Source organism: Prionailurus bengalensis, chromosome E1 (genome assembly GCF_016509475.1).
Source record: "Prionailurus bengalensis isolate Pbe53 chromosome E1, Fcat_Pben_1.1_paternal_pri, whole genome shotgun sequence".
Taxonomy (NCBI): Eukaryota; Metazoa; Chordata; class Mammalia; order Carnivora; family Felidae; genus Prionailurus; species Prionailurus bengalensis.
In genome coordinates, this window is record NC_057347.1 from 9,297,845 (window position 1) to 9,315,167 (window position 17,323).

At 55.5% G+C, this 17,323-nt stretch overlaps 1 protein-coding gene across 1 annotated transcript in view; it reads left to right on the forward strand.

Annotated features, from left to right (window-relative positions):
- Positions 1–17,323, forward strand: part of LRRC75A (leucine rich repeat containing 75A) — a 46,677-nt gene that overhangs the window by 23,475 nt on the left and 5,879 nt on the right. Inside the window, exon 2 of the mRNA XM_043583192.1 lies at positions 7,272–7,400. Within this exon, the coding sequence (XP_043439127.1) occupies positions 7,272–7,400 (129 nt within the window). The remainder of the gene's footprint in view (positions 1–7,271; positions 7,401–17,323) is intronic.

The window sequence follows — 17,323 nt, forward strand, 5'->3', positions numbered from 1 at the left end:
CTTTCTGGTTGGGGAGCGGGTTGGTCAGCCAGAGAAGTTAAGTCGATTTGTGTCAGGAAGGGAAGCCTGAGAGGGTTGGCAGGGTGGAGATGAGACACTGAGGAACAGTTGGGGTCACAGGAGAGGTACCACGAAAGGATTTTGGGAGTCTTAAAGGGGATCACAGAGGGATGCCCCTTTGGTGACTTGGAGACATGGTTATAAAGATACCAGTTGTTGGGGCTCCTGGGTGGCCCAGTCAGTTAAGCGCCCTACTTTGGCTCAGGTCATGATCTCACGGTTCGTGAGTTCAAGCCCCGCACAGAGCCCGTTTCAGATCCTCTGCCCCCGCTCCCGCCTCCCCCCTCTCTGCTCAAAAATAAACATTAAAAAGATTATCTCTCTCTCGTCCTCTGCCCCTCTGCCCTTCTCACACTCTCTCTCTAAAATAAAAAACTTAAAAAAAAAAAAAGACCTAGTCTCTTAGCGAGGTTAATGTTTGTAATAGTGGTGTTGTCTACAATCACCGTACTGTGTATTAAATCTCCCAGACTTACTCATCTACTGGTTGCTAGTATATACCCTTAAACCACATGTCTCACCCCCAGCCCCTGGTAACCACCATTATACTCTGTGTGTTTGAGTTTGGTCCTTTCTAGATTCCACATAGAAGTGAGATCATGCAGTATTTGTTTTCCTGTCTGACTTATCTCCCTTAGCATAATGCCCTCAAGGTCCTTCCCTGTGGTCGCAGATGGCAGGATTTCCTTTTTTCTTAATGGCTGAATAGTATTCCAGTGTGTGTGTGTGTGTGTGTGTGTGTGTGTGTGTGTACCACATCTTTATCGGTTCAGCCAACACTTAGGTTGTTCCCACCTCTTGGCTATTGTGAATAATGCAATGAACATGCGAATGCGTGTAACTCATCAATGGTCTGTTTTCGTCTCCTTTGTATATATCCCCAGAAGTGGGATTCCTGGATTGCACGGTAGTTCTATTTTGAATGTTTTGGGGAAACTTTATGCCCTTTAAAATTATTGAGGACCTCAAAAAGAGATTTTCTTTATGTGGGTTATACCTAGCAGATGCTAGTCACCATATTAGAAATCAGACAAGGGGCGCCTGGGTGGCTCAGTTGGTTTAAGCATCTGACTTAGGCTCAGGTCGAAGTCCGTCTCCAGCTCTGTGCTGACAGCTCAGAGCCTGGAGCCGGCTTCGAATTCTGTGTCTCCCTCTCTCTCTGCCCCTCCCCCACTCATGCTCTGTCTCTGTCTCTCTCTCTCTCTCTCTCAAATAAATGTTAAACAAAAAAAAAAGAAGTCAAACAAACGTGTTTTAAAGATTTATATATTCATTTCGGGGCACCTGGCAGACTCAATTGGTAGAACGTGTGACTCTTGATCTCAGGGTCGTGAGTTCAAGCCCCTCACTGGGTGTAGAGTTTACTTAAAAAAAAGAGAGAGAGAGATTGGGGCACCTGGGTGGCTCAGCCGGTTAATCACTCCACTCTTGGTTTTTGGCTCAGGTCATGACCTCATGGTTCGTGGGTTTGAGCCCCACGTCGGGCTCCGTGCTTGGGATTCTCTCTCCCTCTCTCTCTGCCCCTTCCCTGCTCACTCACTCGCTCTCTCAGCATACATAATTTTAAAAAAACTTAATAAAAATTAAAAAGATTTATTTATTCATTCTTTTAAAATTAATAATCTCACATGTGCAAGAAATAAATTTTTACAAAAATGGCTACATTTTTCAAACGAAAAACACTTCAGTGAGGGACGTGGCATTGTTTTACAGGTTTTCGAATCTCTGTAACGCGTGGCTTGACAGAAGATAGCTGGAATCTCATACCTGCTGCTTCTGCATTCGGTCTCTTGCAGCGGCTTGTCGGGGTTGAAGTCTGCAAAGAAAATCTAGGTCACGCTGACATGTCATTAGAAAAGAGGATCTCGCAGAGCCCCTGAACGGGACTATAGACCGCACTTGGAGAAATGCCCGTCTTCGCGGATCTCTGCTCACTTTTTGGAAAGCCATACCCCTACCCCTAACCTCAGGTCCATCACCTGTCTTCCTACAGGAACAAGTCCCCAAACCTGGTTCTTCAAGCTCAAGTACCATGGGGCCCCCACTTACACGAGATGGAGTGTGCCAGCCACTGGCCACCTTGGTCCCCTGCTGGTGACACTCTCCAAGCAAAGCTGCCTACGGCGGTGACCCAGGGACACCCGCTGATGTCCCCAAGCTTTCTGATAAGGAACCCTGCTTGCCCAGTTCCTAGAGATGCCGCTGTTTAGACCATAGCGAGGAAGCTGTTTTCCTTACTGCCTGGTACTTTGCAAGGCAGACCAGCCCCTCCAAGTCCAAGGCTGTGCCCGGGGTGGCCTGGAGGAGCCCCGTGTGGATTTGGGTCTTTTCCCCGTGCACGCAGCAGGCACCGCTTACCTCCCGCCTCATCCCTTCCCGAGAGCCTCCTAATGTCGGAGGCCCCTGTTGGGCAGCATCAGTGGGGCCATCAGAGCAAAGCTGTGACACAGTCGTCCCCCATGAATTAGCCTCGGAGAGCGGGGTGGGGAGGACTGCTAGGAGCCCAGAAATATCCTCAAGCAGCTCAAGCATTCGCGGGCCTAGATGGGGTCGAAACAAAGAAATAACAGCAATAAAATGTGCAGCCGCCCTTGTCCAGCCCCCATCTGGTTTTCCGGGTTGCAGCTTCTCATAACCCGCAGCCCTGGGACCTTCAGGAGCCCCACCCCGGCCGCAGTTCACGGGGAGGGCTGTGGCATGACCCACAGTTACCCAAAGCACAGTGAGCAGGGCAGGGCCGAGCAGGACCACGTCCGCCTTCCTGGGGAGACCCTCCTCTCCTCCCCCTGGGCGCCCCCCTCCCAAGCAACAGCTAAACAAGTCCAGACAACAGCAGCCCCCACCGCTGGAGCCACCGTCAGCAGGCTGGGTGCCCAGAGTGACCACGAGGGGTTCTGGGAGGAACAATTTGCGCCTCCCCAGACCTGCTCCAGCCTCCGGGGTTAACAACGAGGGTTTTCTTGGTCCTCCCCGGATGGCAGGGCCAGAAGGAGTGCAAGAGCCCGGGCAGTCAACCAGTCCAGGGTTTTCAGACTTGGCTTTGGCAACAGAACTACTTTGGGGGGGTTGTTTGTGTCCCTGTAGTTTCTAACTGAAGGGTGGCCTGCTCTGTCGAGAGCTTGCTGACCCCTCTGGGCTGTCTGTTGCTTGCCTTCAGCCCCAAGATCTTGGAAATACACTTTGGTAACTACTAGTGTGGTTCATCTGCCCATTTCACAGATGGGGAAACAGATCCCAAGAGGGAAGAAGTCTGTTGCCCACAGACTGACATGTGTGGGGGCTGGGTAGAACCTAGAAGCTGGTGCTTTCTGCAGGGACACCCAGGCAGGGACAAAACAGGGGAGGCAGAGGCTGGCGTGAAGTCGACACCTCACCAAAGGACAGGCAGGAAAAGAAAGATAAATGTATCTTCTGTCCTCCTGTGGCCGCAAATCCAGCCTCTGGCCGTGGCAATAACCACCCCTCCATTTCCACCCATGGGACCGCCCACTTCCCTCACCCACGGCCCCAGGAAAGGGGAGCCTCGGCACTTTGACACATGGGCCTTCTAAGACCCTAGAACACAGGCCCTGTGACTCCCCCCTCCTACATTCCCAGCCTCTTCCTGCCACAAGGATGCACTTTTGCACATTACTGAGTAACAGTGTGTGTTCTGAGATCACACGTGCCCTGACCCTGCTGACCATGAGGCCTAAGTCTCGAGTTTTCTAAAGAGAGAGGTCATGGCTTTTGTCACATTCTCAGATGGGTCTGCGGTCCAAGAAGTGGCTAAGAGCAATCGTGTAAGGAGAGGAGGGGCCTTGCAGAGGGGAGGGGGGTGGAGGCCAGGAGGGGAGGGTGGGGAGGGCTGTGTTGGTGGTATTCTTCCCTGCCAGAGTCTTCTTTTTTATGAGAGAGAGAGAGAGAGAGGGTGCAAGTGAGCGAGAGGCAGAGAGAGAAGTAGGACTCGAGGTCACCCGATGTGGGATTCAGACCCGCTAACCTTGAGATCGTGACCTGAGTCAGATGTTTACATATGTTACTTGGTTTCATTGCCCTCACCTACTCATGATGGAGGGTCCCTGGCTCCATTTTACAGATAAGGAGACTGAGACCCAGTGATATGAGGTAGCTTGTCCAGGACACGGCGCTGGCCGAGGGATAGAACAAGTCAGGCCAGAGACCGAGGTCCGCGACAGTGTTGTATCTGGGTCTGCAAAGGCCTTCAGCTCTGGAACTTGGCAGCTGGCACGTCAGAAGCCTCCCTGTGCCAGTATGCACACCAGACCTTGAGCCCTGCATCTAGGTCCCTGGTAAATTATTTCAGCAGCCAGAGGCCCTGACAGAGGGCTCCTTGCCTCTGAGGTCCATTCCTGCTGGGTGGACAGCAAAGCCCCCCTCACTGGCCCTTGGAATCGATTCCTTCCTTCCTTCCTTCCTTCCTTCCTTCCTTCCTTCCTTTTTCTTTCTTTTTTCTTTCTTTCTTTCTTTCTTTCTTTCTTTCTTTCTTTTCTTTCTTTCTTTCTTTTCTTTCTTTCTTTCTTTCTTTCTTTCTTTCTCTCTTTTTTTCAATGTTAATTTATTTTTGAGAAAGAGAGAAAGCGGGGGAGGAGCAGAGAGAGAGGGGGACAGAGAATCCGAAGTGGGCCCCGTGTTGACAGCAGAGATCATGACCTGAGCCAAAGTCAGACACTTAACCGACTCAGGTGCCCCCGGCCGGATCCACGAAGCAAAGATCCTTCCTTTCTTTGCTCTTAAAAATGTCACCACCAAACCTCAGGACTTCAGGACGGCATTCCCTGCACGTTCATCCGGCCTCCAGCCCAACTCACTTCGGGTAAACCAGATAAACCAGAGCAATTCCCAAAGAGCTCCCCGCCCCCCACTGACACATAGCCACCCCCCCCCATTCCTGAAATTTTTCTTTATTTTTTTTTTAACAAATTTTTTTAATATTTGTTTTGGAGAGAGACAGAGCACGAGCAGGGGAGGGGCACAGAGAGAAAGGGAGACACAGAATCTGGAACAGGCTCCAGGCTCCGAGCTGTCAGCAGAGCCTGATGCGGGGCTCGAACCCACAAACCGTGAGATCACGACCCGAGCCGAAGTCGGACACTTAACCGACTGAGCCACCCAGGCGCCCCGAAATTTTTCTTTAAAAACATCTTTATTATAGGTGATCGTTTGTCTTCCACTGTGACTGGGATATAATTTTAAAAAATTTTTTTATGTTTTTATTTATTTTGGAGAGAGAGACTGAGCACTAGTGGGGGAGGGGCAGAGAGAGAGGGAGACACAGAATCCGAACAGGCTCCAGGCTCTGAGCTGACAGCACAGAGCCCGATGCGGGTCTCGAATTCATGAGCCAGAAAGATCGTGACGTGAGCCAAAGTCGGACGCTCAACCAACTGAGCCACCCAGGCGCCCTGTGACTGGGAGATAATTGAGTTACAGCATTGTGTAAGGTTAAGGTGTACCACCTCACGGCTTGACTTCCAGCCACTGTGAGATGGTTACCACAGTAAGCTGAGTTAATCGCCTCACCTCATGTAGTTACGGGAGAAAAAAAAGAAAAACCATGTTTTCTTCTTTGCGATGAGAGCTCTTAGGATGTGCGCTCACTCAGCAGCAATGACCACAGTCGTCATGTCGTACGTTCCATTCCTGAAGTCCTGGGCCTTGGTTTCTTCATCTGTAAATTGGGAATAATGATGCGCAGCCTACTTGCCTTATGGGATTTCTTTTTTTTTTTTTAATTTTTTTTTTTAACATCTATTTATTTTTGAGACAGAGAGAGACAGAGCATGAACGGGGGAGGGGCAGAGAGAGAGGGAGACACAGAAACGGAAGCAGGCTCCAGGCTCTGAGCCATCAGCCCAGAGCCCGACGTGGGGCTCGAACTCATGGACCGCGAGATCGTGACCTGAGCTGAAGTCGGACGCTTAACCGACTGAGCCACCCAGGCACCCCAACCTTATGGGATTTCTAAGCATCACACGGGAAGGTGTTTGGAAAAGTTCAGGACACCCCCCCCCCACCAAAATGGCAGGGAGCAAACCCCTCCTGGGACTCACCCACTAAGCACACATTTCCTATGCCCCAGGGCGCTGGCCCCTGGGAACTCAGGCTGGGATGCTCCCTTCTCTGGCCTGTGCGGGGGCAGCTTCAAGTGCAGCTCGGGGGACCAGAGGCCGTAGGGTGAGGGCGGCAGAAGTGGGTGGTGCTTGCTTTCCCTGCCCACCTTCAGTGGCCCCCGTGGTCCTCAAAGTGGGCTGGGGGCATTCCCCCCCCCCGCCCCCAGAGTGGGAATGTTACCATTGCCTGGTTCAGGCAAGACACCAAGCTGAGAACAGAAACTGTAGCTCCCACCAGAGGACGACAGAGACTGGGGCGAGGCGCTCGAGGAAAGACACAAGGTTTACCCCTGCTTTTTCACACAGAGAGGGCATAAAGTTTATTCTAACTCTCTAGGGTCGAAACCCATGTTTCTATACTTCTCTAAAGTGATTAACGCTGTTTCAAGCTTCCGCAGGCTTGACTGGTGGGGAATTCACAGTTAGTCCTGTTTGGGGAGCCTGCCCTTTCCCTGGGACTATGTAAGAATCTCTGGGTCTTACACAGTCCAGAACATTTGGAGTCGGGCCCCTGGGTCCTAATGCACACTGGTCACTGTTCTGGGCCAAGCCCATGGGGTCCGTTGCCGGGAAGGCCAGGGGTGTCTGCAGAGGCCCCCAACTGGGGCTCTCCGTGTGTGGTGACTCCCAAACCCTTGTCCCTCCTCAAGCTTGGGGAAGCTCTGCCCCCACTTGATGCCCTTTCTGTGGGAGCCCCGGTGGGGTTTTCTTCTGGGCACCTGACAGCCTCTCATTCAACTCCACGATTCAGAAGCCCCTCAAGACAAAGGACCACCAAGAAGGAGGAGTCAAAATGACCTCAGGAAGCATGAAAACCTTCGACCAGAGGTTGGAGGGCTTGAGATAGATACATCCCTGCACTGGGAAGGCCATCTCTGCAGGGGCTTCCCTGGCCCCCTGGGGAAGTTCTGCAGCTGGGAAACCTTGAAGGGAGTGTGTATGTGTGTGTGTGTGTGGGGGGGTCTCCGCCTTTGCCCGGGTGCTGGAGCGGGGCACTGAACCACCTCCAGAGCAGAGGGCTGTTCTGGGCCTGTTGGGTGGGACCCGAGGGGTAGGGCTGAGCCGCCCCTGACCTCTGGGCGTCCTTCACTCTTGCAGGACCTGGGCATGGAGTCAACCTCTCTGGACGACGTTCTGTACCGCTACGCCAGCTTCCGGAACCTGGTGGACCCCATCACTCACGACCTCATCATCAGCCTGGCCCGTTACATCCACTGCCCCAAGCCGGTAGGGCAGCTGTGGTCTGAGCCCGCCAGATCTGGGGGTGTGAGGCGGGCGCCCTTCTGCTAGAGAACCCAGTGCCCAGGAGGGTTGGTCGATACTGCCCGGGGCCGAGGGGCACAAGCCCCTTGTGCAGACATCAAGCCAGCGGGCCTGATGCCTGCCCTGTCCTAAGGCCCAGCATCCATAGCAGATATCAGCATGATCAGTAGGGGATTTGTTTGGCTCCTGAGTGTATTAAATCCGAATTCACTGCCAACATGTAAAACTCAGAATATTTCACACGTTCTCCATATTTAGCTACCCTTGAAAAACGGGAAGTTCTGGTAACACGAAGCCCTCATTTCTATAGGACTGGAGCTGAGTCGCCTCCCCTATTACGTGGGGCCAGGGCCACCGCGTAGAGTCCTGTAGGTTGTACCTCGCACAACGACACGTAAGAGCAGAGGTGGCAGGGGTGAGGGCAGACAGGAGACCACTCAGATCCAGCCCGGTCTCCGCCGCCAGGCCTTAGGCACCGGTGCAAGACTGTGTCCATCTAGAGGCGGACGTTTCCTTATGTGCACAAAGGTGCCACGTAAATCTCGCAGGGACCCCGCTTGCCTCCGGCATGCCTCAGGCCCCACCACTCCCAGCGGTCTCCCTGCCTAAGGCTGAATGTCATTTTCCACCCACCCACTTTGCTCACGTCCACTGGCTTCCGAAGCTGAGAGGAAAAAGCTCCGGGGTCCCCAGCTCCGCAGGCAGGTACTGCTTGGACATTTCCGGATGGGAGGCTCTGCCCCTCTCCCTCGCGGGGTGCGAGGCCGGCTCACCCAGAGCTGCCCTGGCAGGGCCCGGGAGGGCCGGGGTGGGACAGCCCCACCCTGGAGCTTTTCTCTCCCATCCCTCAATTTCTAGCAGTTTCCAAAAGAAGCACGGAACAGGGGCAGGGAAGCCGGAGCAGGACCCAGGAGTGCCTGAGGGAAGCTTGTGCTTTCAAAGTAGGATCTAGGATAAGAGGGAGGAGGTGATTTTCAGACCCACAGTCGTCCAGGGGGCTGGGACCTTGCTCTGGAGCTGAGCCTCCATCTGGACCTTTGTCTAGGGCCTTGACTTTGGCTTCTGGGGCTGTTTGGAGCCAGGACTCCAAGGTGAGGAGTGAGTTCTGAAGGGCTGGGGCGGCAGGCGTGGGGGAGGGTTGGTGGTGGGACGCAGCAGAAGGCAGGGATGCTGGGCTCAAATATGTGCCGGTTAGAAAAAGCTGGCAGCGACGGTTGGCAGGCTGGGAGCCTCGGGCTCGGGGAAGAGGGGCGGGTGCCAGGAGCCGCGGGGGGGGACCGGCTGGGCCTGGAGTCACCTTCACTTCTCATTCAGATTATACCTGGCTCAGCCTGGAGCAGCTGAGACCAGAGTCCGTAGGCCTCGCAGGTGCCAGACCTCTGCCTTTTCTAGAACTTAGATGCCCGCAGGTGAAGGGGTGACACTCAAAGCAGCTCATTGGGAGAGATGTTATTTTCATGGCCATTTTAACGTTGAGGAAGACCAGATTCAGGCAATGAAGTCATCGGATAAAGGTTGCACTCCAGATGTGATCTGGACCCCAGTTCCGGGCAGAGTGGGGACCGGCTGTTCAGGATCTCTGCACTGTCCCTCAATGGCCAGCAGCTTCTCTCAGGGCTTGAGTGGGGGCTCGCAGGGTTGCATGGGGGCTGGAGGTGGGGGGCCTGTGCGGGAACATCCTGAGCACCCGTCCCCCCTCCTCCCTCCCTGCCCGCCCATGCCGGACCTCAGGAGACTGGACGGGGCGGGAAGGAGAGGTGGCCCAAGGGATTCTGTGCTGAGTTCCATCCCTTCTGTCTGGGCAGCGACCACAGGGCCCTGTTGTTGTCTTAGCTCAGGCCGCTACAACACGGTACCACTGACCGCGTGGCTTATAAACAACAGAAATGTGTTGCTCACAGTTCTGGAAACCGGAAGCCCAAGATCAGGGTGCCCAGCATGGTCGGGTTCCGATGAGAGCCCTGCTCTGGGTTTGCAGACGGCCACCTTCTCGCTGTGGCCTCACGTGGCAGAAAGAAAAAGAACTAGCCAGCTCTCTGGCCTCTTCTTCTTCTTCTTCTTCTTTTTTTTTGAGGTTATTTATTTATTTTGAGAGAGAGAGTGGGGGAGAGACAGAGAGAGGGAGAGAGAGAATCCCAAGCAGGCTCTGGGCTGACAGCGCAGAGTCCGACGTGGAGCTCGAACTCACGAACTGTGAGGTCATGACCTGAGCGGAAACCGAGAGTTGGCGCTTAACCAACTGAGCCACCCAGGCACCCCTGAACTTCATCTTCCTCCGCTCCAAAGGGGGATAACAACACCGTCTCCTGTGGGCCCGTCAGAGAAATGATTCTTGAGAAGGACGCCGTGTGTCTGGCATGGAGGAGCCTCTGTACGCAGAAGCTAAGGTATAATTCAGTCATCGAGCACCAATCATGTGCCAAGCAGGGTGCTCGGGCCCAGCACGTCAGTTGTGGGGCACGGAGGCCAGCAGTGGCCTCAGAGTCTTGGAGAACAAGGGTCTGGCTTGTGATTTCCGGATTTCCAAGAGCCAGCCGGTGGCGTCAGCCCTGTCGGAGGCCCGGGAGCCTGGCGGGTTCCCCTGCCCATATCTAAGGCCATGTGGCAGGAGAAGCCCTTCCGAAGGACTCTTCGGGTTGGGGTGGAGGCCGAGGTGGGCGGTCCCGACTCTAGGGCCCCGAGGCTGGTGGTAAGGGCAGCCCCCAGGCCCACCCCCAATACATGACTGCCTCGGGGCTGGCCAGGACCTCCCGTTCTTAGCTCTTTTACCCAAGTGTGAGCCTTAAGGTTATAGACAGAGATGTCAAGACCGTCAACTATGAGGGGGCGTCTCCCTCAATTGTGAGATGGGACAAAGGAAGCAACCCTTCCTGGTCCAGTCTTGGTGGAGCATCCACCAGACAAATAACCCTTCCCACCACTAAGACGACCCCCTTGAATGAGTCCCATCCATTTTCTTGACCTGTGTCCCAGCTGGAGGTGGGCCTGGGCCCTCGCAAAGGGGTGGGTCTGTGCCTGTCCCGAGGCGGAAGGGGACGGGCAGAACCCCATCCCGCCTGTGACTGTGTGCTGATTAATCCATAGCCCAGCTTCAGACTCAAAAGTCACCCACCTCTTGGACATTTGTGCCCTGGAGCCCGTGAGTCACCACCCCTCCCCCACTGTGAGCACAGATCACTTAGTGGGGAATTTGAGGCTCTTTCCTTCTCTGGGCCCCAGCTCCAGCCCCGCACATCTATCCCATCGTGTCCACAGTAGGGTTCCCCGCACGCAGACGCTAAAATGAGGGTGTGTGGACAGCGATCTGTTAAGGAGGTGTCCCAGGGAAGCCAGGCCAGCCCAGGCTCCATCCTGAGGAGGGCAGGTGGCTTTGGCCTGGTCCCTCGAGGACCCCGGGGCTCGAACCATCGATGGGCTCCCCTGGGACGTAAGCTCCCAGGCACATCTGTCTCACTGGGTCGCCTGGGCCATCCGGACAGAAGCACAAAATTGGGAAACGTGGATCCAAGGGCGTTTGGGACGGAACAGCCATGTTGCCCGCCACGGCCAGCAAGTTCCAACAGCCCTGATTCCCTAATGGTTGGGGTCTCTCCGAGGCCCTCCTGGTCCCCGCGTCCCCCGTCTCAGGGCTGCTGTCAGAGTCTCCACCTGGACTCGGGGCCTCTGCTCCTGCCCTCTATGCTCTGGGAACAGCCAGAGACTCATCCGCAAGGTGCCCTGGACCACACGTGCGCCTCCCTGAGATACCTTCCATTGTGGCGTCGCGTTGTAGGCTGACACCAAACTCTTCATTTGCCCCTGCCTGCATCTCCTGTATCATTCCTTATATTTCCCTGTCCGCACCACTCATTCTGCTCCAGCCACGTGGCCCTCCTGCCTGTGCCCAGAGCATCCAGATCCTTCCTGACCTTAGGGACCCTGCTGCGGCCTGTGGCTACACCTGCCCTCTCTGGCGGGGCTGCCCTCTCCTCCGTTCAGACTCAGCCCGACTGTGTCCTCTCCAGGGCCACCTTTGACCACCAGCCTAGCTCGCAGAGTCGTCCCGGCCAGCCTTTGCGCTGTGTATTGCATTATTTCACTGGCGGGTCTCCGAAGTTCTCTGGCTTGCTAACTCGGGAGCTAACCTACTGCCCGCCTTCCCCACCAGAATGTCAATTCCGAACGGGCAAGAGGTGGCATCTGTCTCGTTCGCCGTTACTTCTTGCGCCAGGCAGGGCCCCGGGGAGAAGCAGGCCACACGGAAGCCAACAGGGGATGCTGAGACACCCAAAGATGAGCAGCAGCGGGAAGCTGTTACCAGAAAGGGCCGTGGGTGCAAGCCATGACATGGGAGCCAGAACCCTGCTTCTAGAACCTTGCAGTATTTCTATTTATTTATTTATTTATTTTGAGACAGGGACAGAGAGTATCAGTGGTTCTAGCTTAGGGTCCCTTAAGACAGTGGCCAGGGTTGCAAGCGTCAACAGGTGTGGCAGAGATTGGCAGACCCCCTTCCCGGATGGCACATCCCTTGGCTGTTGGCAGGAGCCCCCAGCTCCTTGCCACACGGGCCTCTCCATAGGACCTCTTGAACTTCCTCACATCGTGGCAGCTGGCTTATGGCTGAGCAGGTGATCCAATAATGAGCAAGGCAGACACCACAATATCTCTTATGACCCAGCCACATCCTGTGGACCGCTCGGGTCAGCCGTGATGCCGTGTGGAAGGAGGCTACGAAAGGGGGCTATTACAGGAGGCCAGGATGGGTGGTGGGGGCCATCTTGGAGGCTGACTACCACGCAGGCTGAAACAAGAAGGGAATGAGAAGAGAAGGGCCTTTCCTCCTGTCCTCTGATCTCGCTCCAATCGCTCTCATTAGCTGAACCCGACTGGAAGCCGGGGCAAGAGGGTCAGTGATGCTGTCTGTAGGCTCAGCCTTCCAGGCACCGAGAAGAGCAGATAATGGACTCCAGGAAGGGAGTAAAGAGAAAAGCCAGGAGAACTCGGTATCTGGAGCAGCATCCAGCGTGCGGTAGGAAGGACAGTCGGTATCTGATGAATGAATGAATTTGTGAATGAGTGAGGGAAGCCTTGGGGCTGTAGTAGTGGGGGGCTGTGCTGGTTTCGGGGCCTGCGGGAGCACACAAAGGTGCCTGGGGCAGCCAGGATGGCAGGTGGGAGCCACCATCTGACAGCAGGGAGGTGGGGCAGTGTCCGGATGCTGGGACCCCCTCCTGGAGGGGACTGCAGTCGGCCTTAAGCATCTTTCCTGACAAGCCAGTGAGAGGCCGTCAGGTTCTTCCCCAGGGCCCGGGTCAGAGGCAATGGTCAGGCCGCAAGAGGCACTGCGGGACCCGCACCCCACCCTGCAGTGCCCGGTCCCCCCTGGCTTGCACCATGTGCCTCTCCTTTCTTCTTCCTTTTCCATGGGTGGGAGGAAGGGCTGCAGAATTGATTCCACAAACCGCCTTTGAGCCTCGGGCGTGGGTTAGGACTGTCGCAAGTAACAGAAGCCCACTCACGCTGCCTCGGGCTAAGAAGAGAATTTATCCAGCTGTCTTGTGGGGCCCAAAGACAGCCACGCTTGGAAGGCGGGGCTAGAACTACAGTGCAGGGCAGACATCTCTCCGTCCCGCCTCTCAGCTCACCCCGGCCTCCCTCTCCATTTCCCGGGGCTCCGGGTTTACTCCTCGAGGAGGGTGGAGGTGGGGGGTGGGGGGGGCGTCCAGCCCGGGGAGGAGACGGGGGTGTGTCTCGTCCCCAGGACACGGCTGGTTGGCTGCGGTCTGCTAGTGCCCGCTTCTGGGCCAATCAGCTGCGGCCCGGGATGGGGTCTGGTTGCACAAAGGGGCTGCTGGGCCTCACCACTTTGACGAGCAGAGCGGGCCCTGCGGAGCGCGCATTGCTGGGTGCAGGGCGCGCGGACCCCGTTCTTTTGCGGCGCCGGTGGTCAAACTCCTCGGTCGAGGTTGCACAAGGGGCGCGTGGCTGCTCTGTACCGAGAGGCGGCTGTTTCTGGAAACCACGCAGAAACGGCACTTCCTCCTCCTCCTTTGCCGCCTCCCTCTCCTTGCGTCCTCTCCCTTCCCCACCCTCTCCTGACTTCTCCAACTCGGGGCCAGCCCTTGCTTTGTCCTGTTCTCCGCAGGAGGGAGGCCGGGAGGGGTCTTCGAAAATGGACGGAGCTGGGGGAAAATTAGATGGGCTTGCTTAAGGCGGCTTTTGTGGGTGCAAGTGAGAGAAACCCCTTGAGCCCACCGAAAGCAAAAGGCGTATCCCCGGGGGGGGAGCGCAGAGCGCAGCGCGGGATGGCAGGTCGGGAAGGATGCCAGCCTCAGAGGCGAACTTGGAGTCCCCATTCCATCTTACAAGCTGTGGGGCTTGCCAGTCTATTCCACTTCCGTAAGCCTCAGTTCTCGTCTGTAAAGTGGGGATAATAGCGCCCGTTTCAGGGGATGGTTGCGAGTTAACTGCATTGTGACGAGGTTGTGCATACAATGCAGGGGCGACGCCGACCAGTAGATGAGCAGCGAATGTTGGCTGTTGTGTATGTAGTCCAGACAAACTACATAGTGGAGGGGAGCTCTCACTTCTGGAAGGACACTAGCTCGCGCTGAGTCTCCGATCAGCGGTGAGGTGACCGTATCCATTGTCCTTGTTGGTGAGGAATCGGGCTTGCTCAGTCTCCCAGGTGGGGGAGCGGCCGCGCACGGTCCACGCGTTGCCGCGCCTTGCACGCGGCTGCCCCCTTGTGGCCGTGTCCGCGCACTGCGGCGGCTGCTTTGCCGCCTTTTCCTCTCTTTGTTTCTTCCTTCCAAGGCCCAGCCGCTCAGACCCAGAGGATGACCCCGGACTTTGGCAACCCTGGGAAGTGGTTGGAGGAGGAGCCCAAGCTGAGGAGCTCGGTTCTCAGCTTTGGGGCAGGTGCCGTGGGAGGGTGGCGATGTTCTTTCCCCGGAGGGGTCCCAGGAGTGAAGCCGGGCGGACCACCCAGTCTCACGCACGCACTTGGTCCGTCTTGTCTTTGAAGCGTTTGAACTGGTGCTTCTCCACCTTGGCGACACAGGGGAATCACCTGCAGAGCTTTGAAGCAAGCCCCGCACGCAAGCTGCAGACCCATGCTGGGGTTGGCCACAGGCAGTAGGGATTTTTATTTTTTATTTTTATTGTTTTTATTTACATTTGAGAGAGAGAGAGACAGCACGAGTGAGGGAGAGGCAGAGAGAGAGGGAGACACAGAATCTGAAGCAGGCCCCGGGCTCTGAACTGTCAGCACAGAGCCCGATGTGGGGCTCGGACTCATGAACCACGAGATCATGACCTGAGCTGAAGTTGGACACTTAACCGACTGAGCCACCCAGGCGCCCCTCCCTGAGCCTCTTCTGATCGAGGCCTCCTCACTGGAGTCCCGCAGACTCTTCCCTTTTCCTTGGCGCTCAGGGCTACACTGTGCCTTCTCCATCCCTTTGTGTCCAGTGTGTCCTCCCCCTTAGCTCATTCCATGGCCGGGGGCCGAGGGGGAGGGTGTCATCAGAGGCTGATGAATGTGATGAATGTGCCTTGAGCCCCAGCCTCGTAATTCCAGTAGCATCTTCCAGGAGATCCTTCACGTGGCTCCAAATGAGCTGGACACTAACCCCGCCCTGCCTTTCTGTCCCTTCTCCCCTGGAGCCCCTTGCCTTCCACCCAGCTCCCCGGCCCAAAGCCCGGACCCGTCCTCATCGCCTCCCAGCCCACACCCTCTCCGCCCCGTGCCAGGTCAGGCAAGCGTGACGGCCCCCGTCACTTTCAGCCCTTCCCGACACACCCATATGACGAGGTTCAGCAAGAGACTAAGTCTAGGAATCAGAACGTGCAGTCCAGGGGTTTGCACGTGTAATCGCCTGAAGTGACAGGTGACATTTGTTTATCAGAAGGCGTGGGCAGTAGGAAGTGAGGTTCTTGGAGAACCAGAGACCAGAGGTGCTGTCTAAACCGACTGCATTCACTCTCGAGCCTGTGTCTCCTGGATCCCCATTCGGATGCCTCGCCTCTTTGGACACTCAACACCCCCTTTTCCTGCCTCTTCGCTCTCTCGTCTCCCGCCCTCAAGGTCTTCTCTTGCCTTCCCATCAGCCCCAGCCCTGCTCTGTAGGCCTCAGTTTCTTCCTCTTTAATTAATTAATTGTATATTTTTTTGAGAGAGAGAGAGAGACAGGGTGTGAGTGGGGGAGAGGCAAAGAGAGAGGAAGACACAGAATCCAAAGCAGGCTCCAGACTCCAGGCTCCCAGCTGCCAGCACAGAGCCCGACGCGGGGCTCGAATCCGTGAACTGCGAGATCACGACCCGAGCCGAAGTCAGACGCTCAACCGACTGAGCCACCCAGGCGCCCCAGTTTCTTCCTCTTCAAAATGGGGATAATGAAAGTGTTTCTGCTCTGGGGTGTTGTGGGGATTCCGTAAAGCCCTAGCATAACGTCCGTGTGCAGTAATCCATGTGACAGATGGTGGTGGCTTGGACCAAGTGGTAGCCGTGGAGGTGGCGAGAAGTGACAGGACCCCAGGTTGTCACCTACTCCTGCCCCCGTAATACACCCAACACCTGAACCTTTGCACCCATTTCCTCCTCACTCAGGGATGCCTCGTTTCCTCTCTCCATGCAAAAATCACAAACCCATATCAGCCCTTAAAAGCCAAGCTCAAATCTGAGCCTTGGATGGAAGTCCTCCTCCTTTACCCGCTCAGGACAGCACGGTATTTACCCAGCAGGCTTTCCTGGAGAGTTGCGTGCTGAGCTACAGTCAGAGCACTCTACAAGTTGTAACTGTTTTCATCCTCACAAAATGCCCCGCGACTCTGGTTTGTTATCCCTTCACAGTCAAGTGACCTCCTGAGGTCACAGAGGAGGTACCAAAACGAGGGGAAAGAGCCACCGGGTTTGGCTCTGAGTCTGTGCTCTTAACGACTCAATACGCTGCTTCTCCGTTAGCAGAGTGACGATGGTCACAGGCCATCAAGTTGGCCTTTACTGAGCGCTGGGCACTCTGCTGAGCACTGGTCACAGGTTCATGGTTGAACCTCACCACATACATGTTGCTCTCCGCACGTGGGTTTGCATCTGAGCCCCAGCACTTGCTGGCTCTCAGCTTTTAGCACTGGGCCACCTGGCAAGAGCCCGCCCTCTTGGCCCTCCCTCCCCCAGGGCTTGGTGACCGTCTGTGGGGTTGACGTCCCTTGGGACAGAGCTGGCGTCTCTCTAGCATCTCTCTGATGCCCCCTGGAACCCCGTGTAAGTTCACTAGGCCCTCCATAACAAAATACCACTTAACCGGCAGAGATTTATTTTCTCATAGCTCTGATAGCTGGAAGTCCAAGGTCAAGATGTTGGCAAGGTTGATCTCTTGAGTCCTCCCCTTGGCCTAGAGATGGCCATCTTCTCCCTGTGTCCTCACACGGTCTTTTCCTCTGTGCATGTCTGTGTCCCAATCTCTTTTCATGAGGACACCGGTCATACTGGCTTAGGGCCCACCCCCAATGACCGCATTTTACCTTAATTACTCTGCACATACAGCCACATTCCGAGGTACCTGCGCTTAGGACCCAAATTTAAGAACTTTGGTCGGGACACAATTCAGGACAGTTATTTCACACTCCAAACTGCTGACGGGACGGGCCTGCAGTGCCTGGCTCAGTCCGTAGAACATGCGACGCTTGTTCTCGAGGTCGTGAGTTCAAGCCCCACGTTGGGTGTAGAGCTTACTTACCAAAAAAAAAAAAAAAAATGCTGATTGTCCAGATAGATTAGAGTAGATGAATGAAGTGGGCTGGGAAAAGACTTGGCCTCCCCATTCTTCTATTTTCCCACTTCTGACATTTTTCCCCCTGAGGCACCACAAAAGTATTTCCCTTTCGTCTTTACTATGTGAAAG